Source organism: Harpia harpyja, chromosome Z (genome assembly GCF_026419915.1).
Source record: "Harpia harpyja isolate bHarHar1 chromosome Z, bHarHar1 primary haplotype, whole genome shotgun sequence".
In the NCBI taxonomy this organism is placed as follows: domain Eukaryota; kingdom Metazoa; phylum Chordata; class Aves; order Accipitriformes; family Accipitridae; genus Harpia; species Harpia harpyja.
Window position 1 is genome coordinate 75,894,123 of NC_068969.1, and position 24,907 is coordinate 75,919,029.

The 24,907-nt window shown below is 42.2% G+C and overlaps 1 protein-coding gene across 2 annotated transcripts in view; it reads left to right on the top strand.

Moving 5' to 3' along the window:
• The first annotated feature begins 3,907 nt into the window (after positions 1–3,907).
• SMC5 (structural maintenance of chromosomes 5) overlaps positions 3,908–24,907 on the top strand; it is a 53,270-nt gene continuing 32,270 nt past the window's right edge. Inside the window, exons 1-7 of one of the 2 annotated variants that reach the window (XM_052777165.1) lie at positions 3,908–4,059; positions 5,726–5,867; positions 7,026–7,078; positions 9,390–9,552; positions 15,679–15,813; positions 16,913–17,053; positions 21,414–21,575. In XM_052777165.1, coding sequence (XP_052633125.1) covers positions 3,923–4,059; positions 5,726–5,867; positions 7,026–7,078; positions 9,390–9,552; positions 15,679–15,813; positions 16,913–17,053; positions 21,414–21,575 — 933 coding nt within the window. In that variant the 5' untranslated portion in view covers positions 3,908–3,922. The remainder of the gene's footprint in view (positions 4,060–5,725; positions 5,868–7,025; positions 7,079–9,389; positions 9,553–15,678; positions 15,814–16,912; positions 17,054–21,413; positions 21,576–24,907) is intronic. The other variant, XM_052777166.1, reaches the window with a different exon arrangement.

Here is a 24,907-nt window from a genome sequence, read left to right on the forward strand (position 1 = left end):
TCAATTTTTATTTACTATTTGTTCCTTTCTCACTGCTGCAGTAGCTGTACAGGGACCACAGCAGGGCAAAGCACAGTTCTGAGGCATGCTGTACTAGGCCTGTTTACTGTCTGAAAATTTCTTCAAAAGCTACTGGAGAACCTACAAGTAATTGCTTTGATCCCAGCTGTGGCACAGTCCATAAAATGGAAATTAAAAAGAAACCTTCAAAAGCAGCTGTAACACCCCAAACACTTACACGCTTGTATTTGATTGCTCTAAATACAGCTTTGTGCTGGAGTGGGACTGAACTTGTCCTGGCATCAGAAGAAAAGCCCTTTTACTGCCCTCTTGTTTAATACTCTTTATTCTTTAAATATTTTCCATTAGTTGACATTTTGTCATTATGCTTATTAATTTCCAAAAAGAGGGCCAAATCAGATCTCAGTTAGTTACACTAATGGAAAACCAGAATAACAACATAAAATATCATTGTTATTCTAGCTTTATGCTAATGCAAATGAAACTGTATTCTGGCTGACTATTGTGTCACACCAAAATAAACCTAACAGAAATCCAACTTTACAGTCATGAAGCTTCACTAAGACAGCACAAGATGAGCACTAAAAGACCTGGCATTTTATCTACCTCGATCTGAACACAGCTCACAAGTGTGACTGCCCACACTCGAGAGACCCACTGCTCTGAAAGGACCGCTGTATAAGGTAAAAGGCTGAAGAGAGCACACTTTTCCTGCAACATGACAGAGTCAAGAGGTTCTAACCCTCACATTTTGTCAAAGAGAAAACATCAGTCTCGTCCTACCTCAAACAAAACACTAGGTGTCTGTCGTGGTTTAACCCCAGCCAGCAACTAAGCACCATGCAGCCGCTCACTCACTTCCCCCCCACCCGGTGGGATGGGGGAGAAAATCGGGAAAAAGAAGCAAAACCCGCGGGTTGAGATAAGAACGGTTTAATAGAACAGAAAAGAAGAAACTAATAATGATAATGATAACACTAATAAAATGACAACAGCAATAATGAAAGGATTGGAATGTACAAATGATGCGCAGTGCAATTGCTCACCACCCGCCGACCGACACCCAGTCAGTCCCCGAGCGGCGATTCCCCACCCCCACTTCCCCGTTCCTATACTAGATGGGACGTCACATGGTATGGAATACACCGTTGGCCAGTTTGGGTCAGGTGCCCTGGCTGTGTCCTGTGCCAACTTCTTGTGCCCCTCCAGCTTTCTCGCTGGCTGGGCATGAGAAGCTGAAAAAACCTTGACATTAGTCTAAACACTACTGAGCAACAACTGAAGACATCGGTGTTATCAACATTCTTCACATACTGAACTCAAAACATAGCACCGTACCAGCTACTAGGAAGACAGTTAACTCTATCCCAGCTGAAACTAGGACAGTGTCAAATGTGAAATTTACTTAATTTTAACATTTACTTTGGAAAAACATTTCAGTTTGTGATTTCAAGTTTCTTAGTTGCTCAAGTATGAATGAATAAACTTTCAATACTCCTTTACCTAAGTTTGATCTGTATTAACCTTGCTGTTTTCTTCCCATCCCTCCTCTGTTGTTCTCCTGTCCACCTCCTGCACCTTTCTGTGCATATGGTTTTTCTGAATATCAGCATTTTGGTCTCTTTGCCAACTGCATACCCTGCTATGTTCCTTTGCTCACTGCTATAGTACTATGTTACATCTTGCTGCTCTTATGTTCTGTATTAGCTTTTACAACCTCCCTCTCTTCTTTCAAGAACTCCTCCTGGTCCAAGCCTGGCCTACTTTGCAGCCTTCGCCATCTCCTTTTTTCCAGCTCTTATCAGCATCCATACTCACCAGATCCTGGAAAATGCTCCTGACAAATTCTGGGGAAAATGGATCTCTTCAGCAGTCTGTAGTGGGAATATGTTGAAATGGTTTCTTAATCTACCACCTCCTTCTCTTTTGGTTGGTTACTTAATGAGTCTAACTCTACCCTTTTGGTCTGCAAGCTTGAGACATAACTGATTTCAGAGACTACAATTTTTATTGATCAAATAAAACATTACCAACTAATAAATCAAGTAATATTCTAATTAACTAATAGACACACCAGTGTTACTAATTTACAATGATACGATTTCGCACTCTATTACGCAGCCATTACAAAGCTATTCTCACAAATCATATGAATGACATACTTTCAATTTCATTATTCTTTCCCCTCCATACCACATAGTACTAGGGTTCATTTCTATGCTTCTTTATCATTCTGCACCAGGTCTCCTGGACCTGGACCTGGTAGAGAGTTCAGTGGGTTATCCAAAGCAGCTGCCTGATGTCCTGGTGGGCTTGGACATGCAGGTCACCTTCATTACTATGTGTGGGCATCTGCACTCAATACTGTTGGAGCAGAAGTCCCTTTCATTCTTTAATGGTTCTTAATCTTTCTTTCCCCATTTTTTCCCTGTATCTGGAACAACCTTTTCACTGCCCTTGTACCTCTCTTCATCTACCTAAATTACCCTCAAAGAGGCAACCTGCCTTAAATTTTTTCTTGTTGATCCCAATTCTGCTACATCCCCACCCAAAGATACTGTTGTCTTTACCATGGCAGTCTTGGTCTTTGCAGGGTATTACAGATACAGCTGCTTAGGTACAAGTGGCCTTGCAAGCCTCCACATGCCAAGTATCTGGTTCATACTGGAAAAACTTGTAAACTTTATAGGACAAATCACTCTAGTTACATGTCAATTCCTTCACCTAGTTCCACTTAAGCACAAGCAGTTTTTCTCTGTCTTTCAGCAGTCTTAATCAGCCCCCTGGTCCCTCATAAAAGCTTTGGCTAGTTATGAGGCCTTGTGCTGCAGCAGGAAGAGAGAAAAGATAAAAGCATGTGGCAAAAGTAAGGCACCTGCAACACCACTGGTGATGGCCCTGCAGTCAAGGTGCCAAAATCTCACATACACGCATTCCTCTAGGATCACTTCTGAAGGACACCTATCCTTCCTACAGACGTCCTGATCTCTGAAGTAACACATGTAAAAAATGTTTTTTTCTGTTGCTTTGCCAAAAATTAAGAAAAAGTAAGCAAACCCAGACAGGTGCTGGAGTATGAAAGCAGAGTTCGCTCGCCCGGAACCCAAGCCTGTCCCCAGTACGGAAGGGGGATACCTCCGAAGCACTGGCCGCCCAACTGCTCGCCTGTGCTGCCACCTCGTGGGAAAGCCGCCACCACCACTCTCCCGCGCCGCGTTACGCTGCCCCGCCGCCGGGGAAAGGCCGGCAGCTGGCGGTGACAGCCGAAGGGGCCGGGGCCCGCAGCCCCGAGGCCTGCCCAACCCCCTCCCACCCCGCTCCGGGCAGCGGCCTCCGGGAAGCACACTAAAGACGGTCCCCGGTGCCGGTCGCCCCTCTTCCGAGGGGTGAGCACGGGTGGGAGGCCGCCTGCGGGGGCCCGGCGCAGGCATTGGCACCTTCCCTCCGCGCAGCGCCCGGCCCTTCACGGCCCGCGCCACCCCACCGCGGGGCACGCCGGCCGGGAGTCGCCGCCCTCCCGCCGCAGCACCGACCGGGAGCTCCGGGCCCACGAGGCGGGAAGGGATCTCTCCCGCCGGCCAGGAGGGGCCAAAGCTACGCCTCAGGCCGCGCGGCTGCCTCAGCACTGGGGAGCACGGCCAGGGCCCGCCGCCTCCCCCCTCCTTCTCTGGAACCAAAAGCAACGCCCCAAGCTTCTTTCCCGGGCCCCCTCAGCACCCCGCTCTCCTCCGACCAATGGGCACCAGCACGACAGGCTGCAAGCCAATACAAAGCTTCATCGCGATTTAGTCCCGCCCCGTCTGCCAATGAGCGCGCTCCTCACCTGCCCGCCGTTTCCCTCCCGCCAATGAGAGCGAGGCGCGGGCACGTCCTCGCTGCCGGGGGGTTGAGGGGGGGGAAGATGGCGGCGGCGGGGAAATGGAGTCTGGGCGCCTGTCAGCTCGACGACGGCGGCAGCCAGCGGGCGGTGAGGAGCTCTGCGGCGCGCCCCCAATTCGTCGAGGGCTCCATCGTCAGGGTCTTAATGGAGAACTTTCTGTGAGTGAGCGGTGGGCGCTTTCTCCTCCCAGGTAGCGGCGGCCGAGCGGCGGCCATTGGCCGTGAACTCCTTGCCGCCTCAGAGGTCGGTGGCTCGCTTGGGCGGCTTCGGCTTCCTTCCCCCTCTCAGTCCCGTTTTAAAGTGGGTGCGGGGCTCGGGAGCTGGCAGTTAAGACAGGAAGGCCAGACCTGGAGCAGCGGGCTGGCGAGGCAGGGACGCGCTCGCCGCTGTCGTTCTCCGCCGTGGTGCACGGAGCGAGGAGTCACGCTCGGTTAACAGGGGGCATTATTAAGGCCTTGGATACCGAGGCGAGTTGGGGTTGGAAGACGGAGTGTGTGAAACGTTTTTTCCTCGGAAGGTGATGCCTCGCTGAGAGCGGGGAGGACCTGCTTTGTGGATTACGAATCCTGTAGGTTCCTAGTGCAGTGTCGCTTCCGTGGGGCTGCGTTCCCCAGTGGTGGTCGTGTCGGCCCTTCATCCCCTAAGGTGGTGGTTCCTGTTGTCCATGTCAGCTTCTGCATGCATTTTTTTCTCCCAGTTAGCTGATTGTCAAGCAGTGGAGGAGGGGAGAGTGCAGGAGATGTTCACAGGGCAGCAAGGACTGGCCTTGGTGTTATCTTTTGTATGTGCTTTCTCCAGCCTCTCTGTATTGGGAATACTGTTCTGTCTGCAGTTGCTAGTAGAAGTTTTCAGGCCATTTTCTTGTGACTGGTATGCTGATAGCTCCATGTCAGCCTTGAAAACAGTTCTGAGTAGCGTAGTTCACGGGTCACGCTACAGATCTAAATGAAGCTTCAAATATAGTAGTTTAAGCCTCAGCATCAAGGGTTCAAATACCTTCTCTTCCAGAAGTACGTGGATTATGTTACTGTGTTACCATTAACTGCTTTCTGTTTCTTCCTTGGTGTTAGTGTCTCAGTTTCCCTCTGTGTGTTTGGTACAGTGCGGGAACAGAACATCAAATGGTGAAGTTCATTACGAATTTGGGATCTTACTGATCATACCAACATTAGTTGTTTGTCTTGAATTTGCATGCTGGGGCTTGGTCACTTTCTGTAGTTGCTATTGCACTAGGCATGCTGGATGCACATGATGAAAGATGTCTAATACAATTTAAAAAAAAATCAGTGATAACAGGCTAACGTTTTAGGTTGTTGTAACTCAAGAAAGCTACTGCAGTGATGTACCAATACGGAGTTCCACAGAATTCTTGCAGAGCTTAAGACCCAAGTACATTGTACAGGTTAGATGAGTGGAATCTCCTTCTGTGACTGCGGTGCAGCTGGAATTAAATGTAACAGACTTGACTGAATTCAGTCAATTTTCTTTCTTTTTTTTTTTTTTTAAATATGTAAAATAATATGATTTCCTACTAAGGTCAATAAAAATTGTCATTATGTGGTTGGATTTCATTCTTTATAACCATTTGTTATGAAGAAAGTTGTTCTAAGTACTCTGGCTGGTAGGAATGTATTCCACAGTGTTCTATTGTAGTGTTAGTTTTCACTCTGACATTTTCTTACAAAACAGTATTGGAGGATTGAGTCTAGATTTGATAAAATTATCTGTCTCATTTAACATAATCATAAAGTGTTTTTAAGCAAGTAAATTTTTTTTAAGGTGACATACTGTTTGTAAGGTTCAAAAAATTACTGTGATTTTCAGAACATATGACACGTGTGAAGTACGTCCAGGACCCAACCTGAACATGATTGTAGGTGCTAATGGAACAGGAAAGTCAAGCATTGTTTGTGCTATCTGCCTGGGACTGGCTGGAAAACCTTCTTTCATAGGGCGAGCTGATAAGGTAACTATGAACTTTCGTATTTTTCATGTTTAATCTGAATTTCATTAAAAGCCCTGCTCAGCAGAGGAGGGGGAAAAAGACTGTCTTCCTTGATTTGCTTTATTTTTATAAAAAGGTGTCCAAATTGTAGAATAACCTGGTCCAGAGATGAAGGCTTTTACCAAAGGGGTTTTGTCTTACTTAACTACTTGTCTTGGCTGAATTATGGAATGGAAGCACCTAAATTGTACTGGAACCTGAGCAGACTAGAGGTTATATTTGAAGATGTCTAAGCCTCCATAGTGGGGAACGGAAATGCCACCTAATGCATAAATAACATTTGATCAGAAATACCAACTGAAGGAGGAAAAAAAAAAAAAAGTCTAACTTAAATTTCCAAGTGTACAGAACCTGTAGAAATAACATATATCCTTAGTGTGTCTGAGAATTTATCTAAAAGCATGGAGCCATTGATCTTTGATTTAAATGGAAGTTGGATTGTTTTGGGTTGTTCTACTATTATTTTCATTTTTTGATCCCAAGAGATCATGTGTTGACATTACAATAGGAAGTTTGTATTGTCAAATTTTTAAGTTTTGCCCTTGCTTTCTTGGATATTCTGGTTGGATGGAATATATTTCAGTAAACCTTTGGAGCACTGAATCTGGATACCTAAATGTTTGTACATATTCTCTGGTTGCAGCTCAGTCTTGAGCAAATATAAGTATGGAAATTGACTGCATGGCAGCACTGTATGTTGGTATTTTTATTGGGTTTTCATGTTTATGTATTTTTATACTGTTAGAATTTGCAGTTCTATTAGTACAGATATTTGGCAATGTCTTTCATTTGTATTGCCTTTGTTCCCTGAATTCATGAGAAATTCTTGTCTCTGTGGATCTGTTGGTTATAATTTGTTCAGTTTTGAAGGTTGAAATTGACCAGAAATTGTTAACTTGTGGAGGAAGTTCTAATGCTGCTAGTTGATGAGGAAGATAATAGTGTCTTCCTTTATTTTTAAGTAATACTTATCCAAAATAAATTTTAGTTTTTAATTGTGAGTTTTCAATAAAATATCCCATTACAGCAACTCTATTATGCAAATAGATATTTTTGTAAGAGATTACATTTTAATACACTGTTATTTTGCAGTAATAACTTCTATAATTAATTTTGTAGGTTGGTCTCTTCGTAAAGCAGGGGTGCTTGAAAGGTGTAGTAGAAGTTGAACTGTAAGTAATAAAATGTATTTCCTCATGCATTTTTAATTAGATTATTTCCCCACACAGTCATTCATAAAGTTGTGAAAAAAAATCTGGTGTACAGAGGTCTGTCTTTAAGCTGGTGATTTACTTTTTTCTTTTTTTTTTTACCCAGACTTCAAAATTTTAAGGTTAAATAATTACCATGCAAGAAATAAGCAGTGATGGCTGGTCTTTGTTTCGCTTTCTGAAGCATTTTACCTTGTTTCGATGTACAAAGAATATATAGATAAAGATTGATGTATATGGTGTGTTTTATCACTTGATTACATTTAAGGTTCAGATGATTCTGATAGAGTCAGTACAACCATCATGACGTAGTGGTTGGAAATTATTTCTAAAGATAATAAAAAAAAAAAAAGTCTTAAATTTTAAAACCAAATGTTCTGCCTTCACTTTCTTATACTTATAATGCTGATATGAGGGGGTCCTCCACATTCTTACTGAAAACATCACATACTGAAACAAAAGAAGAAAAAAAAAAAGTAGATCCGACTAATTCCAGCTAATGCAGTCTTCTAGGTAAGCTTTTGCAAAACAGAGCAACTGAAAGTCATTTGGACTTGCTCTGTAAAATTCCATCAGTAACTTGTGGTCACAGGGCAATATTACATGCTTCCTATAAGTGTTTTTTTTTTGCCAACTAAAGAGTGACTGTCCTAGTAGAGTTCCTAAATGCGTGGGTTTTGTGGAGATCTTAACATGAAGCTGCAACAGCATAGGTGGTTTTGATAAGCCTTGACCTGATCTGTTGTCCTGAGCTAAATATAACATAGAACTAATCAACTGATTCAGAGCCTAAGTTAATTTGTATAACAGTTGGCCACCCTGACCAGGTTGTATAAAAAGATTGTGTTAAGGAAAAAAGATATACTGGAACAGGTCTTTGAAAAAATCTTATGCACTTTTGTTCTTATGGGAGTGATCAAGCAAGACATTCTTTGGAGAGTGGCCAGGCAATGGGTCAGGAGGTAGGATGTCTTTCAGGTAGATGGTGTGATTGTTTCAACATAGATACATCCCGATGCTACTTGAAAGTCTGAAGAGAGACTTGCAGTATGTGAAGACTTAGCATTTTTACTGTAGTGGTTGCAATGTAATTCAGTTCTTTGTCTAATTGGTAGAAGATATTTAAATGCAACATCTAGGGTGAGAGACCAATGATGCAGAAGATTGCTTTTTGACAGAAATTTTAAAATTTGAGTTCTATAAGCATGCACTCTCTTGATTGAATTTGGCTGTTGGATTGTAACTAAAATCAAGAGTTATAGTACTAAGAAGTCCTTAATTTGATGAAAGAAAGGAGCATGGCTTTGTAGGTCTTTTGAAGGGATTCTGGTATATTAAAATAAGGTAGTGGATACTTGTGAGGAAATAATCATACAGTCTTCAAGAAGTAGGCTCATATCCCTATGGCATTTATTGCAAACACTGGAAGCTGTTGAATTACTCACTTCTACTTTGACCTCTATTCTTAAGTCTCCTGAGGTACACAGACTCCAAACTGTTATGAGCCCTTATCCTCCATGTTTAACAATATGCTGACTGAACAGACACTAGACAATTTCTGAATCAAAATGGTGACCAAAATTTCAAGAGTTTATGACTGTCTCATTGCTCATTTATTATTGATGCATCTTAACCAGACTAAATTTTTGAAGGTAAGTATTGAGCTAGAGAACTAAGTGGCCAACTGATGCATCCTTGCTGTTCTTTAAAAGCAGAAAATGAAAACAAATTAGTATTTTTCATACTGTACGATACTATTTTTAATCCCAAATAGAAAGTATATATGTATATACACTATAGATGTAGTTCTGTACACTAATATTTTTTACTTTAAAGGCATAGTGTTACTGTGCACCTCCTGCATACAGATTTTAAAACTTACTATAAATGTCATATAAAAAAGTACACTTTTATGTAAACTATTCTCATCTGTAACAACTTTTAAATGGTTCATATATAGAGCCATAGAATGGTTTGAGTTGGAAGGGACCTTAAAGATCATCTGGTTCCAGCCCCCACATTCAGCACGAGTATGTCATTTATATAAATAACTTCCTCTGAGTTAAGATTTGCAGATATTCTTGATGTTTTCCATGTGAGATTAATTCATCACTGAAGTACTGGACATTTTCTGAAGCATAAAATGTGAATGTGCTGCTACTGTGCAGTTAATTTATGTTAAAAGTTTTAATACCGTAACTCTTAACATATTTTGGCACTTGGTAACCTTTGTATATTCTCAAAAGTGTAGACACATCTTTTTATTGATCAGGGCTAAGACACCTGACAACATCATTATCACACGTGAGATTCAAGTGGTGAACAACACATCAACATGGTTTATCAACAGAAAACCAACAACCCTGAAAACAGTAGAAGAGCAGATTGCAGCCTTAAACATCCAGGTGGACAATTTGTGCCAGTTTCTTCCTCAGGTATGAAGGAATTTTGAAAGGCAGTGGCTACAAATGGAGTGCTGTGTTTTGAGAGTGTTTTGTTGCTGCGTAGCTTTTGTAGCACTTCAGCGATTTAACAGGACAGCACAAAGAATGAAGAGGGATGAGGTAGCCATACTGGTGTGATGCTGAAAGAAAGGAGGCACTGTGTGACAGTTTTGTACATGCTGTCAGCTGACACTGAAAGGAAAGCTGCTGATGTTCCCCATGTTGGTGTTTGAGTAGCAGCACTAGCAGTGGTATCTCTCTGTCTTGTCTGTGCTGCTGTAGGGATGTTCTTAAACAAAAAATCTGCAGGGAAATTTTTATAAGATCTTGAGATCTTATAGAAGGGGAAGAGTTGTCTGGATTTCTTTCTCCAAAAAGCAAAAAGCAGTCCTACTAAATGACTCTACAGTTGCAGCAGAGATTGCTAGTAGAGCCTTTTTGGTAATGTCTGTGGCTCAACAGATTCTTGAATGTAGTGTAGGAGTTAAAAATACTTAAGATCAAATTACGTAAGAGTAAAATCATCCTGACGGAAAATACATCCTAAAGGAGAGAGAAGATTAACAAATACTACAAGCAGTTTCCATATCTGAATCCATGCTCAGCTATGTCGGGATTTCTGTGCAGATAACTAAGTTGCCTCACAATTGCACCTTAAAAAAAAGTTATGGCGGGTTCCTTACTAAGACCTTCCCAGTTCACATGGATCGTAAGGGGTGGCAGTAAAAGGAAACGTTACCAGAGCCTAGCCAACCATGGGTTTATTGTTCTATTCAAGGAGAAGTGCATTCAAGAAAGCATGCTGAAAAACACTAGAATTTAGAAAGCTAATAATGAGGAAACAAATATTCTGGGTTGTTTGGATTTTTTTTCATTTACATAATCACAATATTTGTTTAAAGTAGAACTTTCTGCATACTCTGCCAACATAACTTTTGTATTTAAAACAGCTTTTTTTTCTTTAGTACATAAATGTCAGTTCAGTGAATATTACTGTGTTGAAAGTTTTCATTTATTTGCTCTCTGCCACTGTAGCAATGGCAAGCATACCTTTCACTCCAGTCTTGGTTTTCACAGAATCATGCGATGGTTTGGGTTGGAAGGGACCTTAAAGATCATCTAGTTCCAACCCCCCCCGCCATAGGCAGGGACACCTTCCACTAGACCAGGTTGCTCAAAGCCCCATCCAACCTGGCCTTGAACACTTCCAGGGATGGGGCATCCACAGCCTCTCCGGGCAACCTGTGCCAGTGCCTCACCACCCTCACAGTAAAGAACTTCTTCCTTACATCTAATCTAAACCTACCCTCTTTCAGTTTAAAGCCATCACCCCTTGTCGTATCACTACATGCCCTTGTAAAAAGTCCCCCTCCAGCTTTCTTGTAGGCCCCCTTTATGTACTGGAAGACTGCTGACTGCTATAAGGTTTCCCTGGAGCCTTCTCTTCTCCAAGCTGAACAACCCCAACTCTCTCAGCCTGTCCTCATAGGAACGGTGCCCCAGCCCTCTGATCATCTTCATGGCCCTCCTCTGGACTTGTTCCAACAGGTCCATGTCCTTCTTATTTTGGGGGCCCCAGAGCTGAATGCAGTACTCCAGGTGGGATCTTGATGAGAGCAGAGTAGAGGGGGAGAATCACCTCCCTTGACCTGCTGGTCACACTTCTTTTGATGCAGCCCGGGATGCGGTTGGCTTTCTGGGCTGCAAGCGCACATTGCTGGATCATGTGAGCTTCTTGTCAACCAACACCCCCAAGTTCTTTTCCTCAGGGCTGCTCTCAACCCATTCTCCACCCAGCCTGTATTTATGCTTGGTATTGCCCTGACCCATGTGCAGGACCTTGCACTTGGCCTTGTTGAACTTCATGAGGTTGACACGGGCCCGCGGCTCAAGCCTGTCAAGGTCCCTCTGGATGGCATCCCTTCCCTCCAGCATGTCGACCGCACCACAGAGCTTGGTGTCGTCAGCAAACTTGCTGAGGGTGCACTCAATCCCGCTGTCCATGTTGCTGACAAAGATGTTAAAATGGCACCAGTCCCAATACTGACCCCTGAGCAACGCCAGTCATCACTACTCTCCACTTGGACATCAAGCCATTGACCGCAACTCTTTGAGTGCGACCATCCAGCCAATTCCTTATCCACCGATTGGTCCATCCGTCAAATCCATGTCTCTCTAATTTAGAGATAAGGATGTCATGCAGGACAGTGTCACATGCTTTGCACAAGTCCAGGTAGATGTCGTCAGTTGCTCTTTCTTTACCCACCAATGCTGTAACCCCATCATAAAAGGCCACCAGATTTGTGGGGCACGATTTGCCCTTAATGAAGCCATGGTGGCTGTCACCAATCACCTCCTTATTTTCCATGTGACTTAGCATAGTTTTCAGGAGGATCTGTTCCATGATCTTGCTGGGCACAGAAGTGAGACTGCCTGGCCTGTAGTTCCCCAGGTCTTCTTTTTTTCCCTTTTTAAAAATGGGGGTTATGTTTCCCCTTTTCCAGTCAGTGGGAACTTCCCTCAACTGCAATGACTTCTCAAATATAATGCATAGTGGCTTAGCCACTTCATCCACCAGGATCCATGGGTGCATCTCATCAGGTCCCATGGACTTGTGCACTTTCAGGTTCCTCAGATGGTTTCAAACCTGATCTCTTACAGTGGGCTGTTCTTCATTCTCCCAGTCCCTGCCTTTGCGTTCTGTGACTTGGGCGGTGTGGCTGGAGCACTTGCCAGTGAAGACTGAGGCAAAAAAGTCAAAGAGTAGCTCAGCCTTCTCCATTTCCTGGAGGTCCAGGTCTCCCGTTTCCTTCTGGAGAGGGCCCACATTTTTCCTAGTCTTCCTTTTATCACTTTTTATCGTGCTTCTGTCTACCTGTAGAAGCTTTTCTTGTTGCCCTTAACATCCCTGGCCAGCTGTAATTCTATCAGGGCTTTAGCTTTCCTAACCTGATCCCTGGCTGCTCAGGCAATTTCTCTGTATTCCTCCCAGGCTACCTGTCCTTGCTTCCACCCTCTGTAGGCTTCCTTTTTGTGTTTGAGTTTGTCCAGGAGCTCCTTGTTCATCCATGCAGGCCTCCTGGTGCTTTTTGCGTGACTTCCTCTTTGTTGAGATGCATCACTCCTGAGCTTGCAGGAAGTGATCCTTGAATATTAACCAGGTTTCTTGGGCCCCTCTTCCCTCCAGGGCTTTATCCCATGGTACTCTACCGGGCAGGTCCCTGAAGAGGCAAAAGTCTAGCCTCCTGAAGTCCAGGGTAGTAAGCTTGCTGCATGCCCTTCTCGCTGCCCTAAGGATCTTGTACTCTCCTATTTCATGGTCACTGCAGCTAAGGCTGCCCTTCAGCTTCACATTCCCTACCAGCCCCTCCTTGTTGGTGAGAACAAGGTCCAGCATAGCACCTCTCCTTGTTGGCTCCTCCATCACTTGGAGAAGGAAGTTATCATCAATGCATTCCAGGAACCTCCTGGATTGCTTATGCCCTGCTGTGTTGTCCCTCCAACGGATATTGGGGTGGTTGAGGTCTCCCATGAGGACCAGACCTTATGAACGTGAGGCTGCTCCTATGTGTCTATGTTCATCTGCTTGGTCTTCCTGGTCGGGTGGCCTGTAGCAGACCCCCACAATAATGTCACCTGTCCCTGCCCTCCCTTTAGTCCTGACCCATAAGCTCTCTGTTGGCTCCTTGTCCATCCCCAGGCAGAACTCCATGCACTCCGGCTGGTCATTGACAGAGAGTAACACCCCCTCCTTGTCTCCCCTGCCTGTCCTTCCTAAAGAGCCTGTATCCTTCCATTCCAACACTCCAGTCATAGAGCCATCCCACCAGGTCTCCATGATACCAGTAAGATCATAGTCCTGCATGTGTGTGCATGCCTCTAACTCCTCTTATTTATTTGCCATGCTATGTGCGTTTGCATAGAGGCATTTAAGTTGGGCCCCCGATGAAGCTGACTTGCTGGAGTGGCTGGAATTTCTTTGTGCTGCTCTTCAGGTGCTCTACTGCTGACGTGTGATCCCTCTCCAGTCTCTGGGCATCTATTGCTGGCACTGGTGTCAAACTGGTAGGAGTGGGATGGATTGAGTTCCCCTCCCCTGGCAACTTTAGTTTAAAGCCCTCCACCAGCTTGGCAAACCTATGGCTGAAGATGCTCTTCTCCTTCTCTGGCAGATGGACCCCCTCTGGAGCCCCCAGTAGACCAGGTTTCTCAAAGTGAGTCTTATGGTCTAAGTAGCTGAACCCCTGGCTGTGGCACCAGTCCCATAACCATTTGTTGATTCACTAGATTTGACTGGCCCTTTCAAACCCCTGCCCTTTGACTGGGAGGATGGAGGAAAAAACTACCTGTGCTCCAGAGTCCCTTACGGCTGCTCCCAGGGCTCTGTAATCCTTGATACTCCTCAGACGGTTCCTAGCTGTATCACTGGTGCCCACGTGAAACAACAGCAGCCGATAGTAGTCGGTGTACTGTAGGAGGCTTCGTAGTCTCTCGGTGACATCCCTGATAGGAGCCGCCGGTAAGCAGCACACCCCTCTAGAGAGTGCGTCGGGTTGGCAGATGGGTGCCTTTGTACCTCTCACAAGAGAGTCGCCTACTACTATCACCCGTCGCCTTTTCTTAATTGTGCTGGTTGTTACACGGGGAGCAGATCGGTCTGCCTTACTCAGCTCCAACGTCTCTCCTGATGTGATGGGTCTTTCCTCTTCAGTCTGCAGAGCGGTGAAGGGGTTCTGCAAGGGCATCTCAGGCTTCAGTAGAAGTCCCTTCCTCCTGCTGGTCTTTGCCGTTGCAGGCTTCCCTTCTTGTGCATTATTGGCCCCCCTCCCTTCTGTGTGTGTGCTGGTGGGGGAGTTTTTGGCTGTTTGGCCGTGGGCTGTGGGTCCCCTGCAGACTGCACTTGGAACCAGCTATCTAAGCCCTTCTGAGCCTCCCTAATGTTACACAGCCTTCTCACTGCCTACTGCAGCTTAGCCACCTGCTGCAGGAGGTCCTCCACGTGGGTACACCTTTTGCAGGCAGGTCTGCTGCCTGTCCCTGCCCCAGGAGAAAGGTCTAGGCACTTCCTGCAGTCTGAGGTCTGCACTGCAGCCTCTCCCTCCAGCAGCTCCGTCTGGGTTGAGGCATCAGCCACCACTGGGGTAGATGGTGCAGACCCCCCAGCCAGAGCTGCAGCCTTTGCTGTCGGGTGAGTGCCCACCATTCCGCCTTGAGGGTCAGGTAGGATGGGTGCCCGTGGCCTGCGCAGGTGGTCACAGAACGGTGCCTGGCTGCTGGGTTGTGTGGACTTCAAGCCTCTCCACTCGTCCGGTGGAATGCCCTCCTTTGACGAGGCGCCCTCCTGCGCCAGCTGCTGGGCCAGGCCCTGTTCACCTGCTCTGGTGGTGGGCTGCCCTTGGTGGGAGTTGGGGGCGATGGCCGTTAGTCCTGGCCCCCCCCACGCCTCATCAGCAGCTCTCCCTCCTGAGAGCTGGCAGGTCTCCTTGCTCTCTGGGGGTTTCCCCTGCTCAAGACACCCCCCTGTACGCCATGATCCCATGCTCCGCTGCGGAACGTGCCGGCACTGGAGCTGATCGCCTCGGTGAGTTTTGAGCTCTTCTGCTGCCTTGGACAGCAGCAATGCTTCCTGATGCCCTTGGCTGCCAGCCTTAATATTATCTTCTACATTGCTTAATTTTTTAGTTGATCATAGTATTTATACTGGGAAGGTGTAGCCTCAGCAGCCTGAGAACCAATATTAAGAATACAGTGGAATAAAAGCTTTAATTGTACTAAACTGTCTTGTTCAGAAGAACGATAGCCAATTCAAAAATAATGAACCAATCCATGTCCTCAACGGCTACCCTCAAAAGCTGCCAAGCAGCCAAGAACAGCTAAGGTTTAAGCTTGAATCATTCCGGAACAGCTCCAAGAAAACCATATATCAAATCTTACAAATGTTTAGGAGGGTTTGGTTGCTACAAGATGATCATCCTATGCTTAACTGTGCCAGAGCTATCTGGCATAGAACTGTAAGTCAGGTGATAGTCACGAGAAGTTGCGGTATTTAAATCCAGTATTACTGTATTGCACTGTTCTAACTAATACTGTATTTCTGTAACTTTTTTTATTTTGTAGGACAGAGTTGGAGAATTTGCAAAACTGAGTAAGATTGAGTTGCTTGAAGCCACTGAAAAATCTGTCGGTCCTCCAGAAATGTACCAATTTCACTGTGAACTGAAAAACTTTAGGGAAAAGGAAAGAGAACTGGAGGTAAACAAGCACATTAGAGAGAGCAGTGACTATAGGGAAATTAGCATAATAAAATTTAATGTGAGATCTTAGAGAATTAGGTGGTGATCTTTATTTACAAAGTCTGCAGTAAGTTGATTTTACCCTTCTCAGAATTCATTCACTCTGACACCCACATGCTCATTATCATGAAGACACATGAGCAAGCGGTCTGGATGCAGAGGACAAGGGATGCCTGTTGTCAAGTACTTGTAACTTCTTTGGGATTCTTGACTGGTAACATCTTTTCTGGACAGATCTTTTACAAGTCATCAGCTGTTACAGGGTGGTCTTTTGCTTTAATCTTCCTGACTTCAACTTCCATAAATTATGGACAAGTTGTTGCCTGCTACCTGTTTTTTCTGGTTTGGAATATTAACAAAGAGGAAAAGGGATAGTGTATGCAATAAGCTGCAACCTTGTTGCCATTGTGCTTTTAGGACGCAGGGTCTTTCCCTTACACTTAGTTGTACTGTGATGTTACCAGAGCGCAGGCTTAGTAATCTTTGCAGAAATAATGTGTCCCTTGCTGGGAATAGTGTCTTGGGAACAGTGTTATGGGAACAGTGTCTGTCATTAGCCAAACAGGCCATTCTTTTACTCCTTTGTTCTGCTGTTTCTTCTTGTGCTTGTGCGCACGCATGCATTTCCACTCACACACACTACATTCAAATACCAACCTTAATGTTTCTGTTAGAGATCTCTGCAAGATACTTCACAAGCATTTTTGCTCCTTGTATTTATCAAACCCAGTTATAGTGGTTTAGAAATGTCTAGATTAATAGAGGCTTGAGGTGTAGGCAATAACTTCCTGAGGAAATGTATTTTTAAAAATTAAAGTATTTTCTTCAGATTAAGATTTCCGTTTAAATTAGATTTGTTTTCACAGAAACTATGTGATAAACATACTTGAAAAAGCTGTACAACTATTCGTAGTTGGGTTGTTCCCCTCTACTACTGTACTAAAATGACCTCCCTAGTGTTAGATTTCTGCTTAATGTACAGTTGAGGTGTGGACTATTTCTGAAAAGTGTTTTCACAAAGTAGATACTGTAAAACATGAAAATTTATATTCTTACAGAACTTGTTCAGAGACAAAACTAACTCTTTGGAGAAAATGAGACAGAGGGTTGAACGATACAAGCAAGATGTTGAGAGATACCATGAGCGCAAGCGCCATCTAGACTTAATTGAGATGCTTGAGAGGAAAAGGCCTTGGGTGGTAAGTTTTTATTTTCTTTTCAGTTTTTTTCTTACCCAACCCATTTTTCCTGATACTGAAATATTAGAAATATGCCAAAAGTTTCTTTAAAAGAAGTTTGACCAGAGTAACTTGAACATCATTACAGTTGCTTGGTGCAAACAGGCCAGGTCTTGAAATACTGTTCTTGGCCTAGCTTTGATCAGAGGTTTGCTTGCCTATGTAGCTCAGCTGAAGAAGTTGCTGAAGAAGTAACTTAGATACTGCCCATTTAGGAAAGCCAGCAATATGGGCCAAGAGCAGTACTCCTTTTATTCCTTGCTGACACAACTGGCTTAATTCAAGTGCCTAGCCAGTTCCAATTGCTTCTTCCAGCTGTAACTTTTTTCTTCTACAGAACAAGTTTGTTGTTGGTTTTTTTTTTTTTTACAGGTTGCCTTCCCCCTTTGCTAATTTTATTTATTAATTGAGGTTTGGTGTGCATGACATAAATCATGGTGAATATAGGTTGCCAATCTCAAAAATGTTGGCATTTGGAGAGATGGAAATTTTAAACAAATTTAGAAGAGTCTAGAGTCAAGGACAGGTCATTTATACAAAGCAAAACAGGACTTTCTGAACAGCACTGATGATTGTAGTTTAGTTTAATGTTGAATGGTCAATCAGATTAAATTAGTCTAAACAGTTTAAGCTGACGTGGATTTTACTATATTGAAGCAATACATTGTTTGCCTTGTTTGCAAGCATTACAGAATTCATGAAATACGGATACACAACTTATGAAAACTTACATGTAATATTTGTGGAGGATGCAGAAAACTTTTGCAAGGTATTTTGTTGCAATTTTGCAGATAACAAAGCCTCACATGGGTATACAAAGAACTTTATGTCCCTTGTATCCTGAAGAGCAACTAGATTCAGGGCATGTACCATCACTGCCTTCACACCTCTGTGCTAGCAGCACAGAGGGGTATAGGAGCAGTATTTGAAATAAATGGATGGTGGTAGGTGCGAAGGAGGTGGGCTGTACGCTCTGTGCCATTAGGATTGGACTTCCGCACTTGCTGAATGATGCAGGTTTTTCCTACTACATGTGCATTAGCCTGGTTTAATAAACAAGAAGAGAGAGTTACTTTATTAGGAGAGGTGTAGGTCTTGCGTAGTTAATGTAGACTGATACTGATTGTTCTCTACTATAAAATATTTGCAGATACAGAACTCTGAAGGCTGGTCAGAAACTTGTGGGAGGGAAACTAAGTTAGGAATCTTACCTGCTGTCAGTTAAGTTGCCTTCCATAAGTTTGAGAACGTTGCTGTTAGTTACACGTTTCTTAAGCAAATTTAGACAGAGTTCTTCACACCATACTCTTTCACTGCTGTCTTCTAGGCAGTTTGCATTGCAGAGTGTATTAAATACTTTTGGTGGGTGCACTCAATTGTGAGAAATTTAACTTTTTGGCCACTGAATCCGTAGAAACAACAGTGTGTTTTGACACCTGTGTGAAGTTCTGATTTGTAGTACAGAATAAGTAGTGTGTACCAGATTGTTTACCAGAAGTCAGTTGCCTGTGGATAATCTACAGTTGAAGTCAAGAGTCATCAACATAATTTTTTTACTACGTAGAAGATATTTGATTTACAGGCTGCAACAAAATTTCACGTTCCATTGTGATCTTCAGTGTGTAAGATCATTGCTATTTTGTGGTTTGTCAAATCCTTCGGATAGATCTTTTGGTATTCTCCTATATCGCAAATATCAAGCTCTCTCTAAGAGAAGAAACACATTCTCTTACAAGGGCATATTTCTTTGTCATCTGTTCTAGCACTATTTAATCCTAAGAATAAACATTTTTGATGTCTTAAAATTGGGTTCACCAAAGTTGAGAGTAGTACCGGAGTTTACTCTTCCTTCTGTGCATCTTCCCCCTCCACAATCCTCCCCAAAAGGTAGGTTTCTACTTGTAGACCAAACATACCTATCTCTTTAGAATTGCCTCTGTAACAAAACAGAATAGCTAGGTCAGCCTTCAAATCAGCCAGGAGGCAGATGTATAAACACTGCAGTATGTTATGAAATGGAGAAGACAGGCAGCCTGAAAACAAGTCAACTGAAATGTGACACTAGATTATCTCTCGATCCTAGTGGCAAACAGGAAGTCTACTGCTGAACTTGGTTTACTATTTGACCACTGTAGAACTGCGTTTTTATTCTGAAGACTCCACTGCTTTTCACCTGAGGAACACTTCTCTAGTCAAGTGTTTTTTCTAGTCAGTGCCAGCTGCTTCTGTATGTGGAGAATTATACACCACTTTTATATATGTCTGTGTCTAATAGGCTTTTCAGCATCTGTTTTGAATTCCATAAAATGGATCCTAGGACTACAACATTAAAGATTTGGACTCAAGGATTTAAGGGACATTTTATGATCTTGTGTGTACTTTAATGGGACTTCCATCAAATGATCGTGTCATTACAATCAGTGAGCAGATTTAAGGAGCTACAGTTTTTTTGACATAGATAGTCCTTCTTTTGTAGGGCCTTAAAGAAAAGGGGTTTCTTACCCCTCCCAGCTTAAGCTTAAGGTAGTACGGTATACACTAAGGTATACTGTTTTAAGGTAGTATAGCAGCAGGAGGTGCAGTTCCTCCTGCTGCAAATGTCCTGAAAACACATACTTCTGAAAATGTGTTTAGACCAAGCCGTGTCCATTCTTCTTTTCCTCCTCTTCCATTCACAACTGAGAAAAGATTTGTTATATAGTTCAGGCACAAATATCTCTTGGGAGGGCTGAAATCCTTTGGAAGCTAAGTGCATAATTACAAGCATCAAGGTTATTTGCTTAAAGGTTACCAAAGTGTCTTGAAGGGTTAAAGGGATTTGCTGTATAAAAACCGTTTCATGAGAATTTCTGGGGAAACTTGCCTGTACTTTGTGTCTGAAGAAATGAGGTGTAATTGTATGTGCATTTGCTTCAACCTTAAAATATAATACCTTATTTAGAGCAGAGCTAAATTTTAAGCTTATTCTATCAGCTAAGTGGAATGGAAGTATAATTGCTTTGCTTGCGTAACTTTGTAATGGTGACTACTGATTGTACTCCACATCATAGAATTACAGCAACTTTCTTAAATACTTTTTAGCTTTATGAAAAAGGTACTATGAAGAAAGAATTTGGATTTAATACCCTAAGTTGATTTATTTGTGATTAATCATGTGTGGTTTACAAGCAGGGTAATTAACTAAGTAGGAAAAAGTGGTAGCAGATAAAGCAAAGTTAGCTTTTACAGATAGAGGTTGCAGGCTATCTTTGTTTATTATTTTTTTAATGCTCCAAAGCTTGGAATAATCCAGGCATATGCTCTAAACCAGGGGCTTGCTTTAATGCCTGCCAAATCCAACAGCTTTCTCTTCCTCTGGACCCCCACGTACATGTATCTACTTGTCCTCCTGGTCCTCTGAGTATCTTTTTTTCTCATGAACCCTTAACAATCATAGAATGTCATGTTCTTTTTTCTTTTTTTTTTCCATTTGTTTGGTTCGGGGGTTTTTTTGTTTGTTTGTTTGGGTTTGGTTTTTTGGGGGGTTTGGGGTTTTTTTTGGTTGGGTTTTTTTTGGTTGGGGGTTGGGGGGTATGTGTCTTTGTTTGTTTGTTTGTTTGTTTGTTTGTTTTTTCTCCAGAGAGCATAACACACAAAAGTTCACTAGTAATCAGTCCTTCAGCCTACGTTCTCCCCCACATTCCCACCTTCTTGAAGTGGAGGTTCTTGGTCACCACACTGCTTACCATCTCTTTCTTCTCAGGGATGCATCTCCAGTGCAGCTCCCTAGATAGCTGGTATTCGTGGTGTATGTTGGGGTTTTTGTTTGTTTTCCAAAATTCTGTTCCGCTCTGTCTCTCTCCTTGGTTTACTTCAGGGTTATGTCTGTTACTGGCTCTGATGATCTGTCCAGCTCCTTCCTTTTCTTTCTCCTGAAGTTTTCTGTGGTGACTTGCTCCTTAGCTTGGGGTCTTCTGCCTAAGAAGTGCCCAAACTATGGACAGAAGGGGCTAAAGAATTACTTTTTCCACACCGATCCCAGATGGATTTAGAAGCAAGGTAATTGCAGACAAATTGGTCATTTCTTCTGCTACTTGAATTGGATATTATTTAAGAACTATTAAATGTGTGTTCTTGTTCACTGGGGACTGAATGATCCCTACATCTCCTAGTCACAGTGACTAGTAACAGGAGGATTACTTAAGTAGTTGCTCTAATACTAGCTTCTGAATGATATTTTTCTCCTAAGACTGATGTACAATTAAATAAAATGTTAGGGCAGTATAAAATACCAGAATAGAAGATGAAAATCTTTAATTATTTTACTTTCAATTCCTCCAAGGAATATGAAAATGTTCGTCAGCAGCATGAGGAAGTGAAACAAAGCCGAGACCAAGCCAAGGAAGAACTGAAGAATCTGAAAGAAATGCAGTTCCCAGTGAAAAAAAAAATCCAAGAAACTGAAGAATATTTTAAGAATCTGGATATGAAAATCAGAGATAAGGTAGGTGTTTTAAGTTCTCAGCTAACGTATGTAATATTTCAGGTGGTCTGTGTTCAGTTTTGTAAAGTGTAAAGCAATAATCTCTTCTGATGTGCCATAATGATGGGTTTCAGAACAAGTTTTTCTGAAGTACTGGTGCCCTTGGTTCTCACTGCCTTCTCCATGTCTCTGTTCCTTTAAAAGCAGTAAAACTCAAGGAATACGTTTCTTAGTAAACCTTCAGTAGCAACTCCGAAAGTCCATTCTCTTGGTATTATAAGAGCACACAAATTTTATATTCTCGTCACAGAACCTTCAAAATCTTCAGGGATATAATGTTACAGTTTCCCTGAGTTAAATCCTTACCTTGAATTAGTTGCCTGTGTTCATCTGTTCTGTAGTTTGGGTTTGTGGATGCTCTGTTTATCTTCTTAAAATGTAGCCAGTTTGGGTGGTTAAGTTAAGTTAAATTACAACTTTTCTAGCCTGAAAGCGTTCCTCTAATATTTAACCTAATTCCATAAGTAGGGTATAATTTTTTCATTAGATGGTAACCCTCCATCAGCTGTGAATACTTTTATGCATATGAGAATTTAATGGTAAACCTACCTATGCCTTACAGCTTACTAACTGTTTTTTTAATAGCTGCTCACTCTCTGGAGATATGGGAAATTACTATTTCTGTATTACAAATAGGAAAGTACTGTAATTCTCTGCAGGATTTTAACTATCATGGACTATTCAGGCTGTGTAAGTCATTGTATGCATAGGCTGCACAAATTTTTAATGGATAACCAAAGTTAAATGATAACATGAGAATGTTTGCTGCAGTGAGTTCTCTTTGAAGATGACTGATCAGATCAAAGGACTTGCTGTGGAGACACGTGTGACATCTGTAGAGGACTGCTGTCATGAAGCATCTTGTAGAATCAGGGTGTGAAACTTCAGTGGCATTTAGTGCACTGTGAGCTAATACACTGTCCGTGTGCTTTCTTTAAACAAACAAAGACCAACCCCCCCCCCCCCAAAAAAAACCAACCCCACAAACAAACCAGAAAGACCAGACAAACTAAAACGACAGACACTTGTTCACACCACTTCTGTTTTTGTTGTGATATAAACTGTACCAGACAATACTACACCCAAGTACATTATTATTATTATTATTGTTGTTGTTGTTGTTGTTGTTGTTATTATTATTATTATTATTATTATTAAGAAAGACCTTTACTAAATGTATCCTTTTAATTTTGTGCTCCACAGTACTGCAAGAGTTTATTATGCTGTGATTAAAAATACCTAAATGTTTAAAAATGTTGCAGTTCTATTGAAGTGGGCTTTTTTGGGTGTGGTTGGGTTCTTTTGTTGTTTAAGAGTAAGTGTACTTCCTTAGAGGAAAGTTAACAGCTGGAAGTTTGAAATTAATTTTCATAATACAGTAAGTGCCTTTATGCTTGTGAACTGCTAAGCTTAGTTTTCACCACTTGGTATTATCTTGCTAGGTTTTACTCATATCTTTCATTTTTATTAATGTTATCCTAATATATTTTTTCAAACAGGAAAAAATTCTACTGAACCACTGCTATCACAAATCTTAGAAGTATTATGCTATATTCTGTAAAGGTTATCTTCTTTATATGAGTTATACTCTGTTTGTATGGGAAACCTAGGGCAAAACAATGAGCATTTTAGTTTCAACTTGCAGGTTGACATGCTCAACATAGGCTATTTGCTACAGAACTGTGAAAGAAAAATTGGAGGAATGTACTAGCTGATCGACTCAATCTCAAATCCACATGTTTTTCTGCTCAATCTAAACTTGTGGAGTAAGGCTTTCACACATTAAACGTTCGCAAGGTTAGCTGTATGCTGAAGTGGTGTTTAATTTGGGCCCAGAGAATGAATTAGGTGCATTTTGTTCTACAATATTCCAGAAGCCAAAAAGATGGGAAGAAGGAAGGCTGCTACATTTGAAATAAATAATTTAGAATTGTAATAATAATTGAAATAAATAATTTAGAAAATGTAAGACTTACTGAGATATTCTAATTCTGCTTTCCAGTGATTATTTACCACTATTTTGATGGTAATGTGTAGCTGGTACTATGTTTTATATAATATTATAAGACATTTTCAAACCTGAGTTTTGGTTCTGATGTTAAATGATATGTCCAAGTCTAATTTGAATGATTAATATTCCGTCTTGAAGAAGCCCAGCCCCCATAGAGTCCAAAATTGTGGAAGAAGGCTTAAGGGAATATATTATATAGCTGGTTACGGCATGAATAATTTGTATGACATCAGGCAAGTTAACAAGATGTTAGAAATGTATTGCTACTTTTTGAACTTTTGACAGTAGCTCTTTTTTGGGTACTGAAATCCATTTCCCTCCCACATACCTTCTTAGTTGGGCTGTGAAAATGACGTTTTTTTAAAGGAGAATCAGTGCTGCTTGCACTGTCAGGAGATAGTTTTGACCTAAGGCAAAGCCTCAAGGCTTTTAAGTACCATACCTTAAAATTGCTTAAATTGCTCCTTCTTCATTAGTTCTTCACTTTTTTGTAGATACTGCTTGAATTTATTGTAACTTAGAATTTTATCTTTATAGATGCAAGCATTTGGTGAGCACTTCACACCATTATGCTGTAAGCCAGCAGAAGTTTGATTAATTATAAAAACAGTATAACTGTATTTTTGGCCCAAAAGTTGTTTTTTTCAAGTCAAATTTCAATTTGGTGGTAAGGGAAGGCATTTTAAGTCCTCCCTATTTTGGACACACAGACCTGGAGGGAACATAATTGTCTTCAGGCCCTTTGGTCCAGGCTTATATCCATTATCAAATAACTGTAATCCTGACTGCTTCTTGAGATCTTGCTCTTGGCTTGAGGATATGTATGTGAGAACAGAGATAAACCACCTCTTCATTATATCTTGTTTGCACTTTGTTGGTAAAAAGCCAGGAAAGGTGTTACAGATTTTGCCTGGAAGGAGCTGGACTGGAAGTAAAGGCAGAGCTAAATCTGGGAAGAAATTAATGTATGGAGACACTGCATAACTATTTCTCTTGTCTCTCTCTGTGTTTAAACCCTTTTAAGGATTTGGTTAGACTAAGAATTCCTAGTAAAGTTTTGTGCTTTGGGTGTGTAAGATGTGTAGATTCTGAAGAAAAGAAATTGGCCCATTTTGTAGGAAGCGGTTGATGAAATTGTGTGAGAGAAGCCTAGAATAGTTTCCGCTTTAGGCTCTTCAAAGGCATTTGAACAGAGTGGACTGTACAATGCAATTTTTTTAGCAATATTTGGCAATATAAAGCAGTGTGTTGTGGTTGTACCTTGAAAACCATAAAGACAATT